At 47.1% G+C, this 20,847-nt stretch overlaps 1 protein-coding gene across 2 annotated transcripts in view; it reads left to right on the plus strand.

The window, feature by feature from the left end:
* The first annotated feature begins 270 nt into the window (after positions 1 to 270).
* The window catches only part of SPG7 (SPG7 matrix AAA peptidase subunit, paraplegin), a 31,937-nt gene continuing 11,360 nt past the window's right edge, over positions 271 to 20,847 (plus strand). Inside the window, exons 1-9 of one of the 2 annotated variants that reach the window (XM_080936771.1) lie at positions 271 to 465; positions 2,379 to 2,481; positions 6,025 to 6,114; positions 8,828 to 9,069; positions 11,189 to 11,328; positions 12,135 to 12,237; positions 13,753 to 13,878; positions 14,277 to 14,439; positions 14,932 to 15,105. In XM_080936771.1, coding sequence (XP_080792897.1) covers positions 283 to 465; positions 2,379 to 2,481; positions 6,025 to 6,114; positions 8,828 to 9,069; positions 11,189 to 11,328; positions 12,135 to 12,237; positions 13,753 to 13,878; positions 14,277 to 14,439; positions 14,932 to 15,105 — 1,324 coding nt within the window. In that variant the 5' untranslated portion in view covers positions 271 to 282. The remainder of the gene's footprint in view (positions 466 to 2,378; positions 2,482 to 6,024; positions 6,115 to 8,827; positions 9,070 to 11,188; positions 11,329 to 12,134; positions 12,238 to 13,752; positions 13,879 to 14,276; positions 14,440 to 14,931; positions 15,106 to 20,847) is intronic. The other variant, XM_080936772.1, reaches the window with a different exon arrangement.

A 20,847-nucleotide genomic window follows, 5' to 3' on the forward strand; every position in this document is an offset into this window, starting at 1 on the left:
GCAACCTGAAATGGAAATAAAACAGGCGAGAGAAATACCGGGTAACCATAGCCTGTCCCTACGGGAACCCGCAGGCTGCGGGCTGCTAGCGTTCGCGCTGCGCACCCTGCTGACACTCGAGGTTTAGCAGCTAACCTTGCGGAGGCCAGAAGGTTCCGACCGCGCAGGCGTCGCGAGGAGCACCCAACCTTCAACCCCGCGCAAGCGCAAAGGGACGCTGCCCTCAAAACCTGACCGTCCGGGTGACCGCAGCGCCTCTGCGCAGGCGCCGCTCTCGGCACCATGGCGGCCGCGTTGCTGCTGCTTCGCGCGCTCCGCCACAGCCCAGATCCCGGGCCCAGACGGCTGTGGGGCCTGCTCTTAGGCAGGAGCGCAGGCCTTTCGTCCCGTGCTGGGAGCAGGCGGCCGTACGTGGTCCGCGGGACTCCGGGTGGCCTGGCTGCGGCTGGAGGCCACGCGCCTCAGGTAACCCGCTCGGAGCCGGCGGCGGCGGCGGGTGTGGCGGGTCCGCGCGGACCGGATGTGCGCCTGCACCTTCCTCTTCGGCGGGGTGCATGAGGAGGTCTGACATGGGCTCCCCGACACCTGAGGCAGCATCTTCTTCGGGTGGTTCTTCTATCTCTAGCGTGTGTGAGAGAGACGCCTCGTACCGTAGTCCCTGGCGGTTTAAAACTGAGTCCTATTTACCAGTTTCTTTCCTTTTCTGTCTGTGGTTGAAAGTTATTGGCTTTTTTTTTTTTTTTTTTTTTTTTTTTGGCTGAGTCCAGTGAAATTCACTGATGGAGTTGATTGGAACAGTAGCGCTCCCTTGGCCCCTCCCCTTCTTGGGAGGCCGGTCTAGGATGGAAACCGAGGAGGGGGAGATTCTCAGTAATAAGTTAGTGGGACACCTGACTCCTCAGAAGTGGAAGGCCTTCCTCTTCTTTTCGTGCTCTTGCCCGAATGGCTGATCCAGGATTGTCACTCCCTGAAAGCAATGTAGACCATGAGGCCCACCCTGTTGCTGTATTCAGATTCACTGCACCAGTCCATGAATCTGGAATGACAACCGCAGCATTAAAGATGGAAGAGTGGGTGTCACTGGCAAAGTCTCAGGAAGCTACTGGATTTCCAGTGTAGTCTGGGATGCCCCTTAGGAGCGCTTCACCACCTTCTTGATGTCATACGATTGGGATTGGCAGCTTTCTCCGGGTGGTAGGGCAGGCTTTGGGTGTGGCTGGCCATGCCAGTAAGCTTCCTTCTTTAGCTCTGGTCACCCACAGCCTTGGCAATGCTAGTAGATGCAGAGATGATGCTCTGGGCAGCTCAGTCGCCAGCATGCGGGTTTCCCGGAGAGGCCACGTGGTGATGACGGCATGATTGTGCTTATGAGTCCCTTCAGGACGTGGGAATTGACAGATGGCCCTGGCCATCAGGTGGAACAGGAGGCATTGCTGACGCTCTTGAGTTGTACCTCTCATAGTTCACAAACATGCAGCTTCGGTAGAGGGTTAGAGGTATTGGCCTTTTGACCCCATCTGTCAAGTAGACCCCAGCTTTCTCCCTGGTAGTGAAGTTGTAAGTGGCCTTCACAGTATATTCAGCACCAGTGTGACCCCATTCGACATTGGTGGGAATGTTGTTCCTAGAAGGTACAGATAGCCTTCCTATTGATCGCAGGGTTCCAGTTCTTAGCCTTCACTGTACCATGAGGCAGAAAATGTCAAATTGGATTGTTGGTCTTAATATTTAAAAGGTTGGTGGGTTATGGTTGTGAACATCTTTAAACCCAGCACTCAGGAACAGACCCAGCTTGATCTGCATATAAAGTTCCATGCCAGGCTAGCCAGGGCTACATAGTAAGACCCTGTCTTGTGGGGGTGGAGGGAAGAATATAAAAGGCTGATCCAACTGTGGAGTACACCTATAATACTAATATTTGGAGGTAGAGGTGGAAAGTCAGGATTTCAAAGCCATCCTCAGCAACATAGTAAATTCTGGCCAGCCTGAACCATCTGAGGCAGTTACAAATGACAAAACCAAAAAAGAAACAAGTTCTCTGTCAGTGACACATTTAAAATCTCAGCACTTGGAGGCTGATGCAGGAGGATCACTGAGTTTGATGCTAGACCCTGTCTCACAAAGAGACAACAGGAAAAATAAATAAACACTTAGCATGAATTAATATGTATGGTTGAAGATGACTTTGAACTTTTGGTGCTCCTGTATCCACCACTCAAGCCCTGGCCTTACAGACATGTGCCACTATAGTCAGTTTTAAGAAGGTACTGGGGACCAAATCCATAGCTTTCTGCATGCTAGGCAAGGACTTTGATCATACCTCCAGACCTGTGTTGTGGTGAGTGTTACCTCAGTCTGTCTTTTTTTTTTTTTTACAGAGCTTGCTTTTGCGAATACTGACCCCTAGCTTTGAAGGTATTAGCGGATTGTTACTGAAACAGCACATAGTTCCAAATGCAATCAGACTGTGGCAGCTTTCAGGTGTGTATGTATGCATTGCATGTTCTGTTACTGGTGGACACAGATTTTGCTGTAGTCCTGTGAGCGTAGTCGAAGAGGACACAGCACTAAAACAGAGGGCTGCAAGCTGGAGGCCAACCCGAACTGGCTAGTGAAACCCTGCTACCCCAGCTCCCCCTCCAGAAAACAGGTTTTGTATTGCCTGAGAGCACAGCACTTGCTGCAGAGAGCAGCACGTGTGTAGTGTTCAGCAGAGTGGCCTAGGAGCAGAAGACGGAGCTGTGCAGTCAGTTGTGCAGCAGAATCCAACTTCTCATTGAGTGCACTGTAATCTAAGAGTGGAGGCTCCTCAGCATATGACAAGTGACCATTAGGAGAACGTCACTAGTTTGACCCTTACCAGAAGACTAGGAACAACCACCACCAGTACCTTTGATTCTTTAAAAAAAAGAAACCCTGAACTTCTGACTCTCTTCAGTCCTGAGGTTACAGGAACGTGCCATTACATCCAGTGTTATGTAAAGCTAGAGACTGAAATCAGGACTTATGTGTGGTACACAAGGACTCCTACAACTAAGCTATATTTTCCTTCTACCCTTGGTTCTTTGTGCTGTGAGCCCTGTTAGACTCCCTCCTGCCTGTCCCCAGTGGAAGGACACACATAGGACTGTTGCTCCTTACCTGGGGTTTGCCGTTTGGCCTTGCTCTGGTTTGTTTGGTTTTTGTTTTGTCTTCTTGAGACAAGGTATTAATTTGCAGTCCAGACTGACCTTGAACTTAGAATCCTCCTGTCTTTACTTTCCAAGTATTGGGATTACAGGTATGTGCTACCAGGTTTAGACTTCCTTTTGCTCACTTTTAAGTGTTTTGTTTTTCTCTCTCCCTCTCCTTCCCCCTCTGTGTGTTTCCCCCTCTGTGTGTGTGTGAAAGAGAGAGAGAGGGAGGGAGAATGAATGCAGAGGTGCTCCCTGTGGCTCTCCTTACACCACATGGGTTCTAGGAATTAAGTTCAGGTCTTCAAGTTTGGCAGCAAATCCCTTTGCCTATTGAACCATCTCATTAGCCCTCATTTACAAATTGTAAGTAGTGTGGACTAGTGAGACTGCTCAGCAGTTAGGAGCTACTTCTCCAGAGGACCCAGGTGTGGTTCCCAGAACTCACAGAGTTTACAGCCATCTGTAATGCGTACTCCAGAGGATCCAACTCCTTTTCTGGCCTTCATAAGCACTGCACACACAGTTGTACCGATGTGCATGCAAAACACCCACACAGAAACATTACTTCATCTTAAAAATAAATAAAACATTAAGTTGTATTCCATTGTTGTTGTTGCTGTTGTTCTTTCTGGATTGCATTTAAAAACAAGCAAATAAGTTACTTATTATGAGAGGGTTTCTCTGTGTAGCCCTGGCTGTTGTAGAACTCATTCTGTAGACCAGGTTGTCCTCAACTCAGGTCTTGCCTCTGCCTCCCAAATGCTGGGATGAAAATTCTCCAGACCCCATGCTTAAGCCTGTAGGACATTTGGGGTTTGTGCCATAATTCACTCCTCTTTTGCCCAGCTGGTGAGGGGAACAGTGGAATGCTTTGACCCTAAGGAAGGGAACAACCTGTGTTGCCTTGGGCTCATCTGCTGAGCTTCATGTGAATTTCTTCCTGTGCTCTTGGACTCAGATGTGAATTGGGCACATAATACACCTCACCTGCCAAAACTTCAGCATCGACTTCTAATGGAAATGACAGTTTTGCTTCTGATTGCTTTTGAGTCAGGGTTTCTCTGTGTAGCTCTGGCTACCCTAAAATTCACTGTCAGGCTGGCCTTGAACTCAAGAGATCTGCCTGCCTCTGCCTCCCTAGTGCTGGGATTGAAGTCGTGTGACACCACACCTGACAGTCTGCTAATGTTTTTATGAAGAAAATTAGACTTGGGGCTGGAACTGTGGCTCATAGGTTAAGAACACTAATGCTCTCTCAGAATGAGTTCAGTTCCCACATCAGGCAGCTAAAAACAGTCTTGACGCTGAATCCTGAGTTCCATAGGAGTAGGCAGGCAAAATACTCATAAAAATACCTGGTTTTTAGTTTTTTAAATTAAGTTTTAATCATTTGTTTGTCTGTAACAGTGTTTTTCTATCTCCCTGGCTCTCCTTGAACTTGCATTGTAGACTAGGCTGGCCCCAACATGGTGATCTGCCTATCTCTCTCCAGAGTGCTAAAGACATATGCCTCCACTCCTGGCTAAAACTTTTCTTTTTAAGAAACAGACTTGATACCATGGTGATTTTTCTCTCTAATCTGTTGAGACTTTGGACAAGCCCAGGCCTTTGATGTGTGTGCTGCCTTCTGCCAGCCTGTCCTGGGCATTGGCAACTAGGCCACTGCTGTTAGCACAGGTGCCAACACTATTGTGTCGTTTACCTGTTTGAATTCACTTAGAGCAGATTTAAATCGTTCTCTAGTAACAAACATGTTATTTTCAAACTTTCATCTGTAACTTTTTTTTTTTTTTTTTTTTGGTGATTTTTAGAGAGTAAACCCAGCATGTGTTCTCCCACTGAACTATATATGTTCTGTAAATTTTTTCTCTCATAAGCCAATTAAAAAACAGTTTATTGGGCTGGAGAGCTGGCTCAGCAGTTAAGAGCACTGACTGCTCTTCCAGAGGTCCTGAGTTCAAATCCCAGCAACCACATGGTGGCTCAAAGCCGTCTGTAATGAGATCTGATGCCCTCTTCTGGTGTGTCTGAAAGCAACTACAGTGTACTTATATATACTGAATCTTTAAAAAAATATTTTTTGTTTTTGTTTCCTTTTTGGAGATACTCTCATGTAGGTCAGACCTGTGTGCACTTCTTTTGTGGCCCAAGCCTAACCCTCTGCCTCAGAACTTACAGAGCTCCTGCCATAGGAGTGGGACACTGTACCTGGCTAGCCAGTTGATTGTTTTATTTTAAAACATTTTCTAGGTTTACTTATTTTACCTGTGTTTTGCCCTGTGTGTGTAGCACGTGTGTTTGCTGCCCTGAGCAGATGGGTAGGATCCCCTGGAAATGAAGTCATGGATATGTAATCGTAAGCAGTTATGTGGGTGCTGGGAACTGAACCCAGGTCTGCAAAAGCAACAAGTGCTTTTAATTGCTGAGCCATCTCTCCAGCCCCATTTTACTTTTTTAAAGATTTAAAACTTGTTTTCTCTGTGTGTGTCTATCCTTATCTAGGTGCCTACAGAGGCCCAAAGAGGGTGTAGGATTTTTTTTTTCTTTAGAGGTAGAGTTACAGGTGGCTGTGATCTGCCAAACTTGTCCTCTTGCAAGAGAAGTATGTTTCAGCCACTAGCTGTCCAGTTTAAATAGCAGAGGTACTTGTCATTGTGCATTGGTAAATAGTTCATTATTCTGTTATTAACGGACATTCCGCTGGTGTGGAGGTGGTAATGTCTCTGATGCAGTGACTCTTAGAGTAGCGCTCTGAGTTTCCATTGTGAGTCTGTTATTTGTGGACATACTGCTTTCTTGTGTGTGTCTCAGAGCTGCCATCTTGATTTTTTTCCCTCATTTATTATAGGTAGTACTTTCTATTTTAACACCTCAAGGATGAAACAGAAGAATAAAGAGGATGATAAACCCAAAGGCAAGGTCCCTGAAGATGACGAAGGTATGCATGCCTTGTTTTCTAAGACGCCTGTCCCTCTTGTGTCTGCTTCTGTGCTCTCCTGTTAGCAGGGCGAGGCTTATTAAGAAAGACACAGTTGATCTCTTATCCCTGTGTGAACAGCCCTACTTAGGTGGTTGTTGGGTCCTTTGTTCTGTTTCAGAGATGTGTCTGTGAACACCTGTGTCCCTCTGTCACAGAAAGGATAAATCTTAGATCGAGCCCAGCCCCAGGAGGAGGTCTGGGGAGAGGACAGTGAACAGAGCAGGTCTGCAGGGGCAGGATCACTGCCATTTATAGCTAATGCTGCCTGGTCCCAGGTCACAGCCTCGGGTGTGGAATCTAAGTCTTCATGTCTTAGGTCTCACCTTTCTGGAATTAAGACTCAGCCAGGAGTGTGTTGGTTTGCTGGTTTTGGTTTTAGTCTGTTGCTTTTGTTTCTCTTTATAGCCCTGGCTATCCTGGAACTCTCTATAGATCAGGCTAGCCTCAAATCCACTAGAGATCAATCCTGCCTCTGTCTCCTGAATGATCATTTCCCAGCACCCACAGGGTATCTCCAACCCTCTGTAACTCCAATTCCAGGAATTCTGAAGTTCTGTTATCCTCTTGGCCTCCTTGGGCTTCCTGCATGCATGTGGTGCACATGAGTTCACAGAGGCATGTGCACACACATCCACAAATACAGTAAATACATTACATTTTCTCAGGCAGTCTCTTGAGGAGAATGCCTTCATTACTTCTGCGAGATGAGACTTGTCCTTACTGTCCAGGCCGCTCTCCAGTCATCAGTAGTCAGGATGAACAGTGTGGGTATAAAACTATCCACAGTGCTCACAGCCGGAGACCTGGTGACTGTTTGCTCAAAGTGCAATAATGACATTTTGTCTTTATGTGCCTGGTCCAGTGGCCTATTCAGCAGTTGCCATTTCCCTAATTCCTGAACAAGAATTTCGGTGACAAAGCATGCTGTTAGTCTGTACCATGTGATAGATTTGGTGGAGGTTTATGACGTAAGCTCTTTAGAGAAAGTCTCACATCAGAGTCTCGGGCAAAGAAAGACTCGGTTGTGACCCTTGGCTTTCCAACTGGCACATTATTAAGTCAAGAGATGTGCAAGAAATATGTAGGTAGTATTTAGGGGGCTGGAGACATGACTCAGTAGTGTCTGCTGCTCTTGCAGAGGACATGAGTTCAGTTTCCAGCACAGACTGCCTGAAATTCTACTTCCCGGGATCCCTCACTGTGTAACCAAGGATGTCTTTTAACTCAGATTTTCTTCCCACCACCATCCAGTTACTGCCGTATGTATGTATGTATGTATTTTTTTAAGATTTATTTTATTTATATGAGTACACTGTAGCTGTCTTCAGACACACCAGAAGAGGGCATTGGATCCCATTACAGATGGTTGTGAGCTACCATGTGGTTGCTGGGGATTGAACTCAGGACCTCTGGAAGAGCAGGCAGTGCTCTTAACCACTGAGCCATCTCTCCAGCTCTACAGTTATATATTTCATCTTTAATTATTGTGTATGGGTGTTTGTCTGCATGTATGTCAGTGTTCCATGTGCATTCAGTGTCAGAAGTGGACGGGTGAGACTCTAATGTGAGTGCTGAGCCCTCGGGAAGAGCAGCCCTACTTTAAAACATTGAACCATGCCTCTACCCCGGTATTTTAAATTCTATTATATTTATTTGTGTATTATGGGGTAGGAGCATGCATGGCATAAAGTGCTTATGGAAATTGGAAAACCACTTATGGGAGTTGGTTCTGTCCATCCACCATATGGGTCCAGGTCAGGAGGCATTGCAACAAATGCCTTTACTTGCTGAGCTGCCTTGCTAACCCTGGAGTAATCTGTGTGAGAGAGTGTATGAGAAGTATGTGTGATGTGAGTTTTGGTTTTTGGGTTGTTTTTAGAGACAGGGTCTCACTGTGTAGCTCTTGTTGCTGAGAACATACATAGATCCATCTGTCTCTTCCTCCTAAGTGCTGGTATTATTCCTACTCCATATATGCAGCTGCTGATAGAGAGTAAAAGGCTTTGGATCCTTCTGCCTCTGCCTCCCAAGTGCTGGGATTAAAGGCTTGTACCACTACACTTGATATCAACTTGTTTTTAAATTTTACTCACTTCAGTAAATAAGTTTGGTAGAGGGAGAGTTGGCTGTTCAGTGGATGAGGAAGGTGTTGACTGTTGGGGCAGGCAGGAGAAAGTGCTGGTTGTGCCTGACTGCCTCCTTATGCTACAGTGTTGTGTGGGTTTTTGTTCACACGATGTCTCTCAGTGCCTGTCTACAACTTTTTTGAACTTGTAGTGGACAGAAGTGACTTCAGGGAATAAAGTGCCAGGCCTGCAGACAGCACGTGTAGCATTTGTTTGATGTATCTCTCCTTTGGGATGGAGTGAAATAGGCTCTCTGTGTAGTGGTGGCTGTCCTAGAGCTCTCTATGTAGACCAGGATGGCTTTGAACTCATAGAGATCCTCTTGCCTCTTTCTCCAAGTGCTGGGGTAAAGGCGTGTACCACCAGGTAAGGGCTAGGGTAACTTGGAAAAAAACCCCAAAAAACTCAGAATTCATTAGGACACAGACCCTTCCTTCCATTGCTGAGCATTCCTAAGGGGGGTGGAGAGAGATAGAGTGCCTGCCCAAGTGAGAATGTGCCTGAGCTGACTCTGATGTGCCTTATCCTCCCTGTGTTCCCTTCAGAAGAGAGGAGACGAAAGGAGCGGGAAGACCAGATGTATCGAGAGAGGCTTCGCACCTTGTTCATCATTGCTATTATAATGAGTCTGCTCAACTCCCTCAGTACTAGTGGGGGCAGTATTTCCTGGGCTGACTTTGTCAACGAGATGCTGGCTAAAGGCGAGGTGCAGCGTGTGCAGGTGGTGCCCGAGAGTGATGTGGTGGAAGTCTATCTGCATCCTGGAGCTGTGGTGTTTGGGCGGCCCGTGAGTTGGGGGAATGCGTTGGACTTGGAGAGACTGGGAGAGTTGGGAGGGTCCCCTTTTCAATCAGCCCTTCAACTTGGGCTTGTCTGGTTGTCTTGAACAAGATGTGTACAGAATAGGGCTTTTTGCAGGTTTTGGGCAGTGCCTGTTAAGGTGGACCTTAAGAAAGGTAGTCAGAGGAATGCTTGGTAGGAAAGACAGCTCGGATGGCAGGGGTCAGAGTGGAAGAGGTGAAAATAAGTGAGAATTGATTTTCAGACAGTATCTGCCTGATTGATATTAGGGATAAGGAGATAAGACACCTGTAGCCCTAAAGTATTGCCAGGCTAATCTGGGTATGTGCAGGTTTGAGGCCTGCTGACCCCACAGTCATGTCTGCCTTTTGAGGGATATAAGGGGGACAGGGACACACACACACACACACACACACACAATGTTGGTGAGGGTCTAGAACTCAAAGAGAACAATGAGGGGTTGTGTTCATAGCAGGCATTGAGCCCTGGAGGAAGATGGGACGGGGGAAGGATTCAGATCCAGCAGGAGGCTCCTGTCAGAGAGTAAGGAAATGTAGTGACAGTAGTCAGTTGAAGTTGTGGAGACTGCTGCCCTCAGAGGACAGCCAAGGTGAGTCTCACTCTACTCTGCTTCTGTTCTTTGAGTGTCCCTCTTCCGTCTCCCCAGTGTTGTAACCATTACTAAGTCCTGAGAGCTCGCTGGCAAAGATGTTGACTTGAATAATAAAAGATGGAATTCTTGTTCATCTTTTCTGGTTATTTCCATGTGAGCCTTGAAACTACTTGAGTATAGGATTCATTAGGACTCTTGGGTTTTGTTTTATAAAAATAGAGCCTTAAATATGTATCCAGGCTGGCCTGGACCTCTCTGTGTAGACCAGGATGTCTCTGCCTCCCAAGATCTGGCATTAAGGGTATATGCCATCACACTTAGCCAGCAGACACTGAATTTTTCTTTTATCTCCATCTTATGTTTTATTTGCGGTTGGGTGGCAGGAGAATGTACTAAGAGATCATCCTGCTCTTGCTCCACACAGCCACACCACACTGCAGGCACAGGCTCCAGTTGCCTGGAATGAACCATCCTTCCAGTATTCTTGTTTTCAACAGAACTTTTCTGTACCCCAAAAGGACAACTTGCGATTCTTCTTACCTGCATGTGTGTGGTATGAATGTCATATGGCCTAGCAAGTTTTGTTAGATCAGCTCTGTGCTGCTAATTTATAAGAACTGGGGAAGCCACAAAGATGAAGGAACTTCACAAGCAGCGCCTACTCCAAGGCTTAGCAAAAGCACACAGAGTGTGTTCTGCTTTGCTGAGGTGCCTGAATGAGGCAGGTTCAGGAGGTCCAATAGCATTGCGGATAATGTAGGGTTGGATAAAGACACTTTGTTCTTGAGTCTGGCATAGTTAAGAGGGTCATTTTAAGTCTTTCCCCTTGTGCAGCTGTGTGTCTGTTAGTATGGTTTGATGAATTGGAAAAGTCCAGGCCAAGCACCCTACTCAGTAAAGGTAATCCTGAAAGTTTAACTGCTCGGTGTGTGTCTCACGGGCAGAGGGGGGAAACGCAAACGGTGGCTCCGATGCTCACTTGGCCTCCTTGCTGGCACCTACACCAGTTTACCCTGCACCATGGCACAGAGTGAAGACTTCTCTGTTCATCAGTTGTTGGCTCAAGTTAAGTCCAGAAGTGCATTAGACTTGAGCTCTGGGCATGGAAACAGGGCAGGGTGGTTCATTCAGGGGGATTTTGAATTCAAGGCCAGCCTGGGTTACACAAAATTATTGTCTCACGAGACAAAAACAGTGAAACCTGAGACTGGTGACCCAGATTAGCCATGGGGATGATTGTGACTTCTGCAGGTGCCTGTCCCTGTGGGGAGTCCCATGTGGCAGGGCAAAGGTTTAGTTAGTGTAAAGCGTTTCCATCAAAAAGGTATCTCCTGAGATTGTCATTCTAGGGTGTTCTTGAGAAAAGTACAGCTTGTTAGGCATGGAAGTACATTCTATCGAGTGTCCTCTTCGGAGCATTGCTGTCATAGTGTGCCAATGCAATGTGCTGACCCTTCACCCTCTCTCTGCCCGCTCTCCTTTTGGCCCTCAGCGGCTGGCCTTGATGTACAGGATGCAGGTTGCAAACATTGACAAATTTGAAGAGAAGCTCCGAGCAGCTGAAGATGAATTGAACATTGAGAGCAAGGACAGGATCCCTGTGTCCTACAAGCGGACAGGATTCTTTGGAAAGTATGTGAGTTGTTCTGCAGACTTGTCCTAACCCAGCTTCACTGCAGTGTGAGACATGCTGACCAGATGAAGTTGTGAGCTTCCTTTGATGATGGTTGACTGGATCCCTGGGAAGGTTCCAGGAATGTGAGAGTGCAGGGGTGGACCTGTAGGTCACTGAGGCTTTCACTGTCTTTCGCTGTCTGTGGGAGTTCTTAATTAAGCACATGGAGGTTGCCGATTTCCACAGAGGAAAACAGAACAGAAGGGATCAAAGGGCCGATAATAAATAGAAATTCCTCCAGAGGTACCTTAGCACTGCTTGGTATATTGTGAGAGTCCATGAAACCCATAGGTGTTGCTAGACAGCAATGATGGAAGCCCGTGTTGAAAGAGAACTTAACTGTGGATTTCTGTCCTGTGGTTTATTGTTAAGTCTTGGGCAGGTACAGGGCAGGACATGGTGGTTGGGCACGGTGGTCCTCTTCCTCCTTCTCATATCGAGAGACTAATTATAGAACTTAATTCTGTCAAGTCTTTTTTGTGTTTGGTTTACTAATTGAAATGGCACAATATGATCTGTTAGCCGTAGAAGAGCCTACTTTTGTTGGGCATTGTCACATAGCAGAATAGGTAAGCCTTCTTACATTCAGTCTAAACACTTGAAAACCTGTGTGGAAGAGGAAGGTCGATCACAGTGGGACAGGAAAACATGTCTGCATAACTTTTGCTTTCTGCCTCGGCCTCAGACTCGGAGGTCATGGCTGCTAAGGCTCTAATTCCTCAGTTATTGGACAATGACTTCCAACCCTTTTCTTCTTCCCCAGTGCCCTCTACGCCCTGGGGATGACAGCAGTAGGTTTGGCCATCCTGTGGTATATTTTCAGACTGGCTGGAATGACCGGAAGGGAAGGCGGATTCAGTGCTTTTGTAAGTTGTGCTGCTGGATGCTGCTGTGTAAGAGCTTGAGTCTCTGGGAGTCCCCAGGCTGACCTCCGGCTCAGATCCTCTATGTCTGCTTCCAGAGTGGTTGTATTACAGACGTGTGCCACTTCAGCCAGTGAAAGTGAGCTTACAGTGGCTAGATAGAAGCCATGAGCACAGCCCATCTCTCCTTCATGGTGACTGGGGAGTGGGTTGGCCAGTGTTACTGACATGGGGACCACTGAGCCCACTCCAGATAGAGAGCTGTGTTCACTGTGACCCTGATCAGCTAGGAGTGGTCATTTTTTTCTCTCTCCTTCGTTTCTCTTAGTAGCCAACAAGATAAATATTAAAAGTAGCTTAAAGAATAGTCATAGCATAGGAAAACTCCCCTTCTCCTCTCAGGCTACACCTTAGAAAGTGAACCTTTTATCCCATGGCTTCTCCATCCCTCAGGCTTGGGCTGACAGGATGGGAAGCTCCTTTTCTACCTGGGAGTGACAGAGAGTGCAAGCAAATTTCTGTCTCCTTAGCTAAAGAATTCTTTTTCTTCCTGGGTAGAGTTGGTAATTAACCCTGGAGCCTTCAGGCTCAGTGCGTGCTCCACCACTGGGCTATGCTTCTCACCCTGAGGGGAGGTTTATGTTTGTTTTCCTTCTTTTTTTACTTTGTTTTTTTCTTTTTTAAGACAGGCTCTCACTGTGCAGCCCTGGTTGGCCTGGAACTCTGTAGACCAGGCTAACATGGGAACGTACAGAAGTCTACTTGCCTCTACCCTAAGTGCTAGGATTAAAGGCATGAACCACCATGCCCAAGAAAGTTTTATTTATTTGTTTGTTTATTTAAATTTATTTATTATATATAAGTACACTGTAGCTGTCTTTAAACACACCAGAAGAGGGCATCAGATCTCATTACAGATGATTGTGAGCCACCGTGTGGTTGTTGGGAACTGAACTCAGGACCTCTGGAAGAGCAGTCAGTGCTCTTGACCACTGAGCCATCTGTCCAGCCCGAAAGTTTTATTCATTTATCTTTTTAAAGTATAGTTCATTTGTGTGAGTATTTTGCCTGTATGTATGGGCACCTCATGTTTGCAGTGCCCACAGAGACCAGAAGAGAGTGTCGAATCTCCTGGAACTCATCTGGAAGACAAACATCCATATGAAAACTGCTCTGTGTGGGTGCTAGTAATTGTCCTAGTCTGTAAGAATACCAAGTGCCCTTAGCCACTGAAACATGTCTCCAGCTCCAATTTTATAAAAGATAAATTGCCACATGACTTTTCTCCTGATATAAACAATACAAAGCAAAGATTTCCCCTTGTGTATTTGAAGTGGTCTGTGATCTGCATCATAACTGCAGGAGTAGGCTTTGAGGCTGGTCCTTCTGGGCTATAAGAGGAAGCATTCCACCTAGGATGGGTGTAGAGGTTGTGTCAGGTCAGGCAGATAGCAGACACTGCTGCTTCCCTGGTTTGCTAGGGATGCAGAGCTTCGTTCCCTGACTCTTTCTGCACAGAATCAGCTTAAGATGGCACGTTTCACCATTGTGGACGGGAAGACAGGCAAAGGAGTCAGCTTCCAAGATGTGGCAGGAATGCATGAAGCCAAGCTGGAAGTCCGAGAGTTTGTGGATTATCTGAAGGTAAAACTTATGTGCTTATCCGTGAGAGGTGTAGGGTGACATGTCTTCTCTCCAGGAAGGAAGGCTATGGTGTGAGCAGATACTTTAATACTGAAGTTCTTTGGGTGAGATGGATGGGTTATGGGTGACTCTCGTCTCATGGGTACAAAAGTATCTGTACCTGGTAAACCAGCAATGCCAGTGTACAGTTGTCCATTAGAAGAGAAGAGTGTAATAGTTCCCTTCAGCTGGACTATCTTCTCTTTTGGAGCAGTGGCCATCTGAAGCCTCAGCTCTTTTTCTGGATGCACCGAACCATAGCTGGTTCATGACTTTCACAGGCTACTCTCTGTGTGAGCCACATAAACATTCTCTGTTAAGTGCTGAGTACTTAGTGTTGCATGTCTGTTCCTGCCTAGAGCCCAGAGCGTTTCCTTCAGCTCGGTGCCAAGGTTCCTAAGGGTGCCCTGTTGCTGGGGCCCCCTGGTTGTGGGAAGACACTGTTGGCCAAGGCAGTAGCCACGGAGGCTCAGGTGCCCTTTTTAGCAATGGCTGGCCCAGAGTTTGTGGAGGTCATTGGAGGTAGGTATGGGCTGAAAGTGTGGGCAGGTTCATTGGCCCAGTGCCTGGGATGGCTTTCCCTACAGTCCTCCCTAACGTGAGGAGCTGAGTGGAACAGAGAAGGACAGACACAGCCCAGGTTAAAATAAGCTTTGGTCCAAGCAGGGTGGTGGTGATGCATACCTTTAACCCAGCACTTGGGAGACAGTAGCAAGCCGATCTCTGAATTCAAGGCCAGCCTGGTCTACAGATTGAGTTCCAGGACAGCCAGGACTACACAGAAAAACCTGTCTTAAACCACAAAATAAGCTTTGGTCCACATCAACTTGGAAAATTCCACTTTCAATTGTGGCTTGGGAGGCCAGGATGGCAAGATGCTGGCTACTTCCTGTTCATCTGCAGAGTAGACACTTAGATATAGGCAACTTTGGTAGAAGATTTTGCCCAGCTGTAACTGAAAAATAGGATTTGATTTCCTTTATCTGTCTATGTTTGATACTTGTGTTCCCTCAGGCCTGGGAGCTGCCCGAGTGCGCAGCCTCTTCAAGGAAGCCCGAGCCAGGGCCCCTTGCATAGTGTACATTGATGAGATCGATGCTGTGGGAAAGAAGCGCTCCACCTCCATGTCTGGGTTCTCCAACACAGAAGAGGAGCAGACCCTTAATCAGCTGCTAGTTGAGATGGACGGTCGGTGTTCACCATGCTTCACCACATACTGTACACCAGAAGGAGACTCTGACCCGCATCAGATTCATAGCTTTAGGGCAGACGAAACTCATCACGTTTTCTGTTCTAGCACCTAGAGTGTCACTGGTAGGGGTGTTGTTTTTCTTCAGTCACTGTTGTATATTGCTGTCCACTGCTGCCCTAATGAGGACATTGCACAGAATATTCTAGATGTTAGCATCTAATAGCAAGTCACTGTGAGGATTATCTATCAGTTTGCCACTTTTAAGAAAGTCTGCTTAGGGGGCTGAAGAGACGGCTCAGTGGTTAAGAGCACTGACTGTTCTTCCAGAGGTCCTGAGTTCAGTTCTCAGCAACCACATGGTGGCTCACAACCATCTGTAATGAGATCTGATGTCCTCTTCTGGTGTTTCTGAAGACAGCTACAATGTACTAAATACGTTAAATAAATCTTAGAGAGAGAGAGAGAGAGAGAGAGAGAGAGAGAGAGAGAGAGAGAGAGAGAGAGAGAGAGAGAGAGAGAATGCTTAGCCTGATGGTGGTGGTGGTGACGCCTCTAATTCCAGCTACTCAGGAAGCAGAGGCAGGCAGAGCTCTGAGTTCAAGGTCAGCCTGGTCTTCAGAGTGAATTCCAGGACAGCCAGGACTACAAACAAACACATCAGAAACAAAACAAAATAAAACACAACACGTCTGCCTTGGGAGCTGGAGAGGGCTCAGTGGTTAGGAGCACTTACAGCACCCACATGATGGCTCACAACCATCCATAACTCAAGTTCCGTGGCGTCCAGTGCCTTTCTAACCAGTGGGTACCAGGCACACAGATGGTTCATATAACACAATTGCAGGTAAAGCATTCATACACGTAAAATAAGTAAATGTAAAGGGAATTAGGCTTTACTTTTTTATACTAGGGAGTGAATCCAAGGCTTCACCCATGTTCAGCACTGTCTTCATCCGCAGTGAAATTCCGTAGTCAGGTTTGGTCAAAGGGAAGCTGGGACTGAGTGGGGAGAGCTGGCAGGGAGGCCTCCGGGCTACAGTCCCTCAGTTTCTCTGTGTGTCTCTGTCCTTGGAGGGGGAGCATGGAGCCCGGTGTTGAGATTCTTGTATTATCAGAAGTGCCAGTGTGGGATACGGTGAAGGAGACTTTTGGGCTGACCTTGGTAGTGTTGCTTTGTAATGGAGAAGCCCAGTGGGGGAGATGTGGACTTTATTTTGAGCTATGTCTAGAAGACTCAGTCTTTAAACGATTGTTTTTAAATTACATTAATATAGTTTGTGTGTGGAAAGGGGTACATGTCATGGCAGGCATACAGTCAGAAGACAGCTGTTAATGAGTTGGTTCTCTTTTACTGTATGAGTTTTGGGGCTCAAACTCAAATCATCAGCCTTGGCCATAAGAGCATTTACCAGCTGAGTCATCTTTTTCTCCACCCCCCCACCCCCCCTCGCTTCTCTCTTCTCCCTCTTTCCCTCCCTGCCCCCTCTGTGTTTTGATTTTATTTGTTATGAACATTTTTGTAGTTAAATACGTAAATTTGCCAAGTATAAACCTGGTTTTGTATGTTTGCTTGTTTGGTTTTCTGAGACAGGGTTTCTCTGTTTTGCCCTGGCTGTCCTGGGACTTACTCTATAGACCAGGCTGTCCTTGAACTCAGAGATCTGCCTGCCTCTACTTCCTGAGTGCTGGGATTAAAAGCATGAGCCACCATGCAGTTTATGGTTTTTATTTTAGTTTTGAGACAAGGCCTCATTATATAACCCTAGCTGGCCTAGAACTTAATATGCAGACCAGGCTAGCCTGCCTATGTTGATATGCAGACCAGGATAGCCTGCCTCTGTTGATATGCAGACCAGGCTAGCCTGCCTCTGTTGATATGTAGACTAGGCTAGCCTGCCTATGTCTCCTGGACACTGGGATTACAAGTATGCACCAGTGCTGCCTAGACCGGGGATATGTTCCCAGGCCAGGTGAAGAATGGATTTGATAGGAACAGTTCAACAACACGATGACCCTCACAGCAGTTTGTACAAAACATCACATTCTCTGTGGTGGACTAACAGGTGGAATGGAGAGTGACAGAGGACACGGGATGTCCTTCTTTGGCCTTCATACACAGGCATATACTTGCACACATATGTAAGTATATGCTGTTCGATCTCACAGTGCACAGAAGAGTTCACCTCCTAGCTTTTGTGTTACCAAATGGTCTGTTGCACATTATCATGAACTGTAAAGTTGCTACAGGTTTACAAAAAGCAAAGGATGGATCTGATAAGGATGAGGAAAAGGTATTTCGTGACTGAGAAACCATGAGATAGGTCGCATCTAGAGCTGCCCCACAGCCCTCCTATTTTCTGTCCCTTTTGTTGTCCAGTTGTCTATCAGCATATTAGTTCAGAGCCCACAGCAAGCACAAGCCCCTGACCACTGCTTTGCACACCAACATCAAGTGCTCAGTGTCCAGTTTCCAGCACTAAATGCCTCTCGAGAGCTGGGTGGAGTCCCTGTGAAGAGCAGAGGGTGGCTAGAAACTCGTGCGTAGTATGGACCAAGCCCAGGGACCTGGCTTGAAGGTCTCTCTTGTCTCAGCTGGGTTCTGTGATTAGTGACGTGAAGCTGAGCACGTGTCCTTCGTCCCTCTGAACATTGGCCAGTCGTCCTTAGCTTGAAGAGACTCTAGTGAACCTTCTCCTGGGGCTCTTTCCCTGCCCCATACCTCAAAGAGATATTTTACTTAAATAAAGGCTTAAATGGATTTCATCACATTAATACTCAGCTAGTTATACTGAAAACCTGTTAACTGGGTTGTTACCTCACACAGTTTAAAGACAGAGGCCACCTTTTCAAGAGTCTTGAGTCTACTAGAAAGCATGGCGTTTTTCTGAGCTGAGTTTCTCTGAACTACTATAAAAATAGCTGTTTGTCCCCCAGAGTTGGCTGAGGAAACCGGTGCTTGTCAAGTTGGCCCAGCACTAAGTCTCTTTATGCACTCACAGCTGTGTACGCTGGCTCCTTCAGATGCCATGAGACTAGTCTTTGTTGTCTCCTCAGGAAGAGCAGTTTCTGTTCATTGACGTGCAGAGGATGGAGTAGAGCGGATGTTGTGCTGCTCGTGGGAAAACTCAGCAAGGGACCGAGAAATCCCAGCCATGGAGGCCCTGACACAGGTGCTGTGGGACTATAAGCTTGTATCGTAGGCTTGAGGCCAGCACCTGTTCCCCACCTGCTTACCACAAAGTCACCTGGCCACAGGTGCCTTGGAGAAAGGGCTTTTACCATGCAGTGGTCTGTTACAGCATATGCACATGTTTGTTTTTGGAGACAGCGTGGTGGTGTTTCAGGGCCAGGCATGGTGGTGCACACCTTTGATCCCAGTACTTAGGAGACAAAAGCAGGTGGCAGTTTGAGGCCAGCCTGGTAAATATAGCAAGTTCCAGGCTAGCCAGAGCTACATCATAAGACTATTTTCAGGGGTGGGAGAGGAGGGAGAAAAAAATCCTAGCAGGACTTGGTGACTGGCTCGGTGTAGAGTCCTTGCCTTGTATGCATGAGATCCTGGGTTGTATCAAAAATTGAAAGGAAGAAAGCAGGCTGGAGAGATGGCTCAGCAGTTAGGAGCACTTGTAGCCAGTCATGGAGGTGCATGTCTAATCCCAGCACTCAGGAGACAAGGCAGGTGGATTTCTGTGAACTCGAGGGCAGCCTCATCATGGCCTTTATTGCATCTGGGTACATCTTCATAGGAGCAGTGAGCATATTTTACACAGCTGTGCTCTGGCAGGACAAGTTTTCTCATAGCTGTGTCAGGTGAGTGAGTAACAAAGCAGACACAGGCTGGGACTCAGCTGTTGTCATACCCTACCAGCAAAAAGTCCTCTAGCACTCGACTGCCAGCATCCAAGTGGGTCACTGTGGGCCAAGGCCTGGGTGATGCCAGGCTTGATAGCTTAATGACATTACTAGTGACCCTCAGTTTGTGCTCCAGAGCAACACTGGCCTTGCTAAGAGCCATTTTTACATAGAGCCGCAGCTTGTGGACATCCTCCACGTCAGACCAAGGGTTGAAGGTGAGCACCTTAGTGAGCCTCCACTGTGTGGGGATGGCTGTTTGTTAGAATTGTGTGTTGATAAATGGCCTGTTACTCCATGTCGACATTGTCAGGGTATGGCCAGCTTTATGTAGAGCAGGAGGCTACTGGGATCCATTCCCCATGTCTAACCACCCACACACAAACCTTCCAGCCAGCCTAGACAGTTTGGGCACCTTAGAGGATTCTTCTGCCCCTCACTCCCTGCCTTCCCGTGGGAGTGCTGGGATTATAGAGCTGTGCTGTGCATCTGGCTTTACAGGAGCTCTGAGAAGTCAAGCTCATGTAGCCTTGCCTGGCCTGGAACTCAGAGATCCATCTGCCTCTGCCTCATGCAGGTTATAGGGCATGCATCGTCATGCCCAGCTTACTGTGTGTATGTAATTCAGGATGGTTTTGACCCTCTTACATCCCCCTCTAAAGCGATGAGGATATAGGTTTGTGCTGTCATACCTGGCTCCTTCATTTATATTTTATTTTGAGACAAACTGACTAGTTGCCCAGGATGGCCTTAAACTTGCCATCCTCCTTCCTCAGCCTTCCAAATACCTTCAAGTCTGACGCACTTTCGTATGTTATTATATTATTGCGTATGTTGTGTATTTCAGAATCCTAAGGCATCTGCACAGAAGGCAGTCAAGAGTCATGTGGCTGGGTGTGGTGAAGCATGCCCTTAGTCCTCAGGAAGCAAAGGCAGGCAGCGCTCTCCTTGAGCTGAAGGCCAGTTTCATCTATACAGCAAGTTTCAGGCCATGCAGGGCTACTGAGAGAGATGGTGTCTCATTAAAACAAACAGAAGAAGCCTGGGTAGGAAACCAGGCAGGTCTTCAGTCAGGGTTTTGTGTGGATCTCTTAGCTGCCACACTACATGAAGCTTCTCGGCTCCCACTCTGTCATCATCGCCCTATCAAGGCTCAGGTGTCTAGAGGAACCTTGAGCTGTGGCAGAGACCATGTCTGGTGTCTCTTTGAGTCTAAGCTCATTTTTTAAAAATCAACATTGCTTTTACACATCTGCTTGGCTTTAGGAGGGTAACCCTCTGCCTTACTCTGTCTTTGAGGCTCAGTGGACTGTTGTCGTTGTCATGGCTTGTCAAGTGTGAAGTGTGAAAGAGAGGGTGTGATCCCCTGCCCTCCCTCCCTCCCTCCCTCCCTTTCTCCTTTCTTTTTCTTTTTCTTTTTTTTTTTTTTTTTTTTTGAGAGAGTCTCATGAATCCTAGGCTAGTCTTGAACTCAGTGCGAGACTGAGGATTACCTTGAACTTCAGATCCTGCTGCCTGCAGACTGCTAGCATTGCAGGCATACAGCATCCCTCGCACGCACCTGGTTTATGCAGCACTGACGGTGGAAGTGAGGGCTTCCTGCATGGTAGACACTCCTCCAGCTGACCTATATTCTCAACCCCTCCTCAGCTTCTTTACAAAGTTTCTGGGTTTTGGGGTGTTTTTTGAAGGGGGAAGGGAGTCTGTGACTTGGCTGTCCTGGAACTTGCTATATGACCAGGGTGACCTAGAACTCACAGAGGCCTCTGCTTCCCAGCTGCTGAGAGTACAGATGGTGTGTACCACTAGACCTAGCTAAAAACTGTGTAGTTTGTTGTTTTGTTTTTTGTTTTTCTTCCTCAGTCAAATCTAGTCCAGGATCTGGG

Source organism: Micromys minutus (assembly GCF_963924665.1).
Source record: "Micromys minutus genome assembly, chromosome: 24".
Taxonomy (NCBI): domain Eukaryota; kingdom Metazoa; phylum Chordata; class Mammalia; order Rodentia; family Muridae; genus Micromys; species Micromys minutus.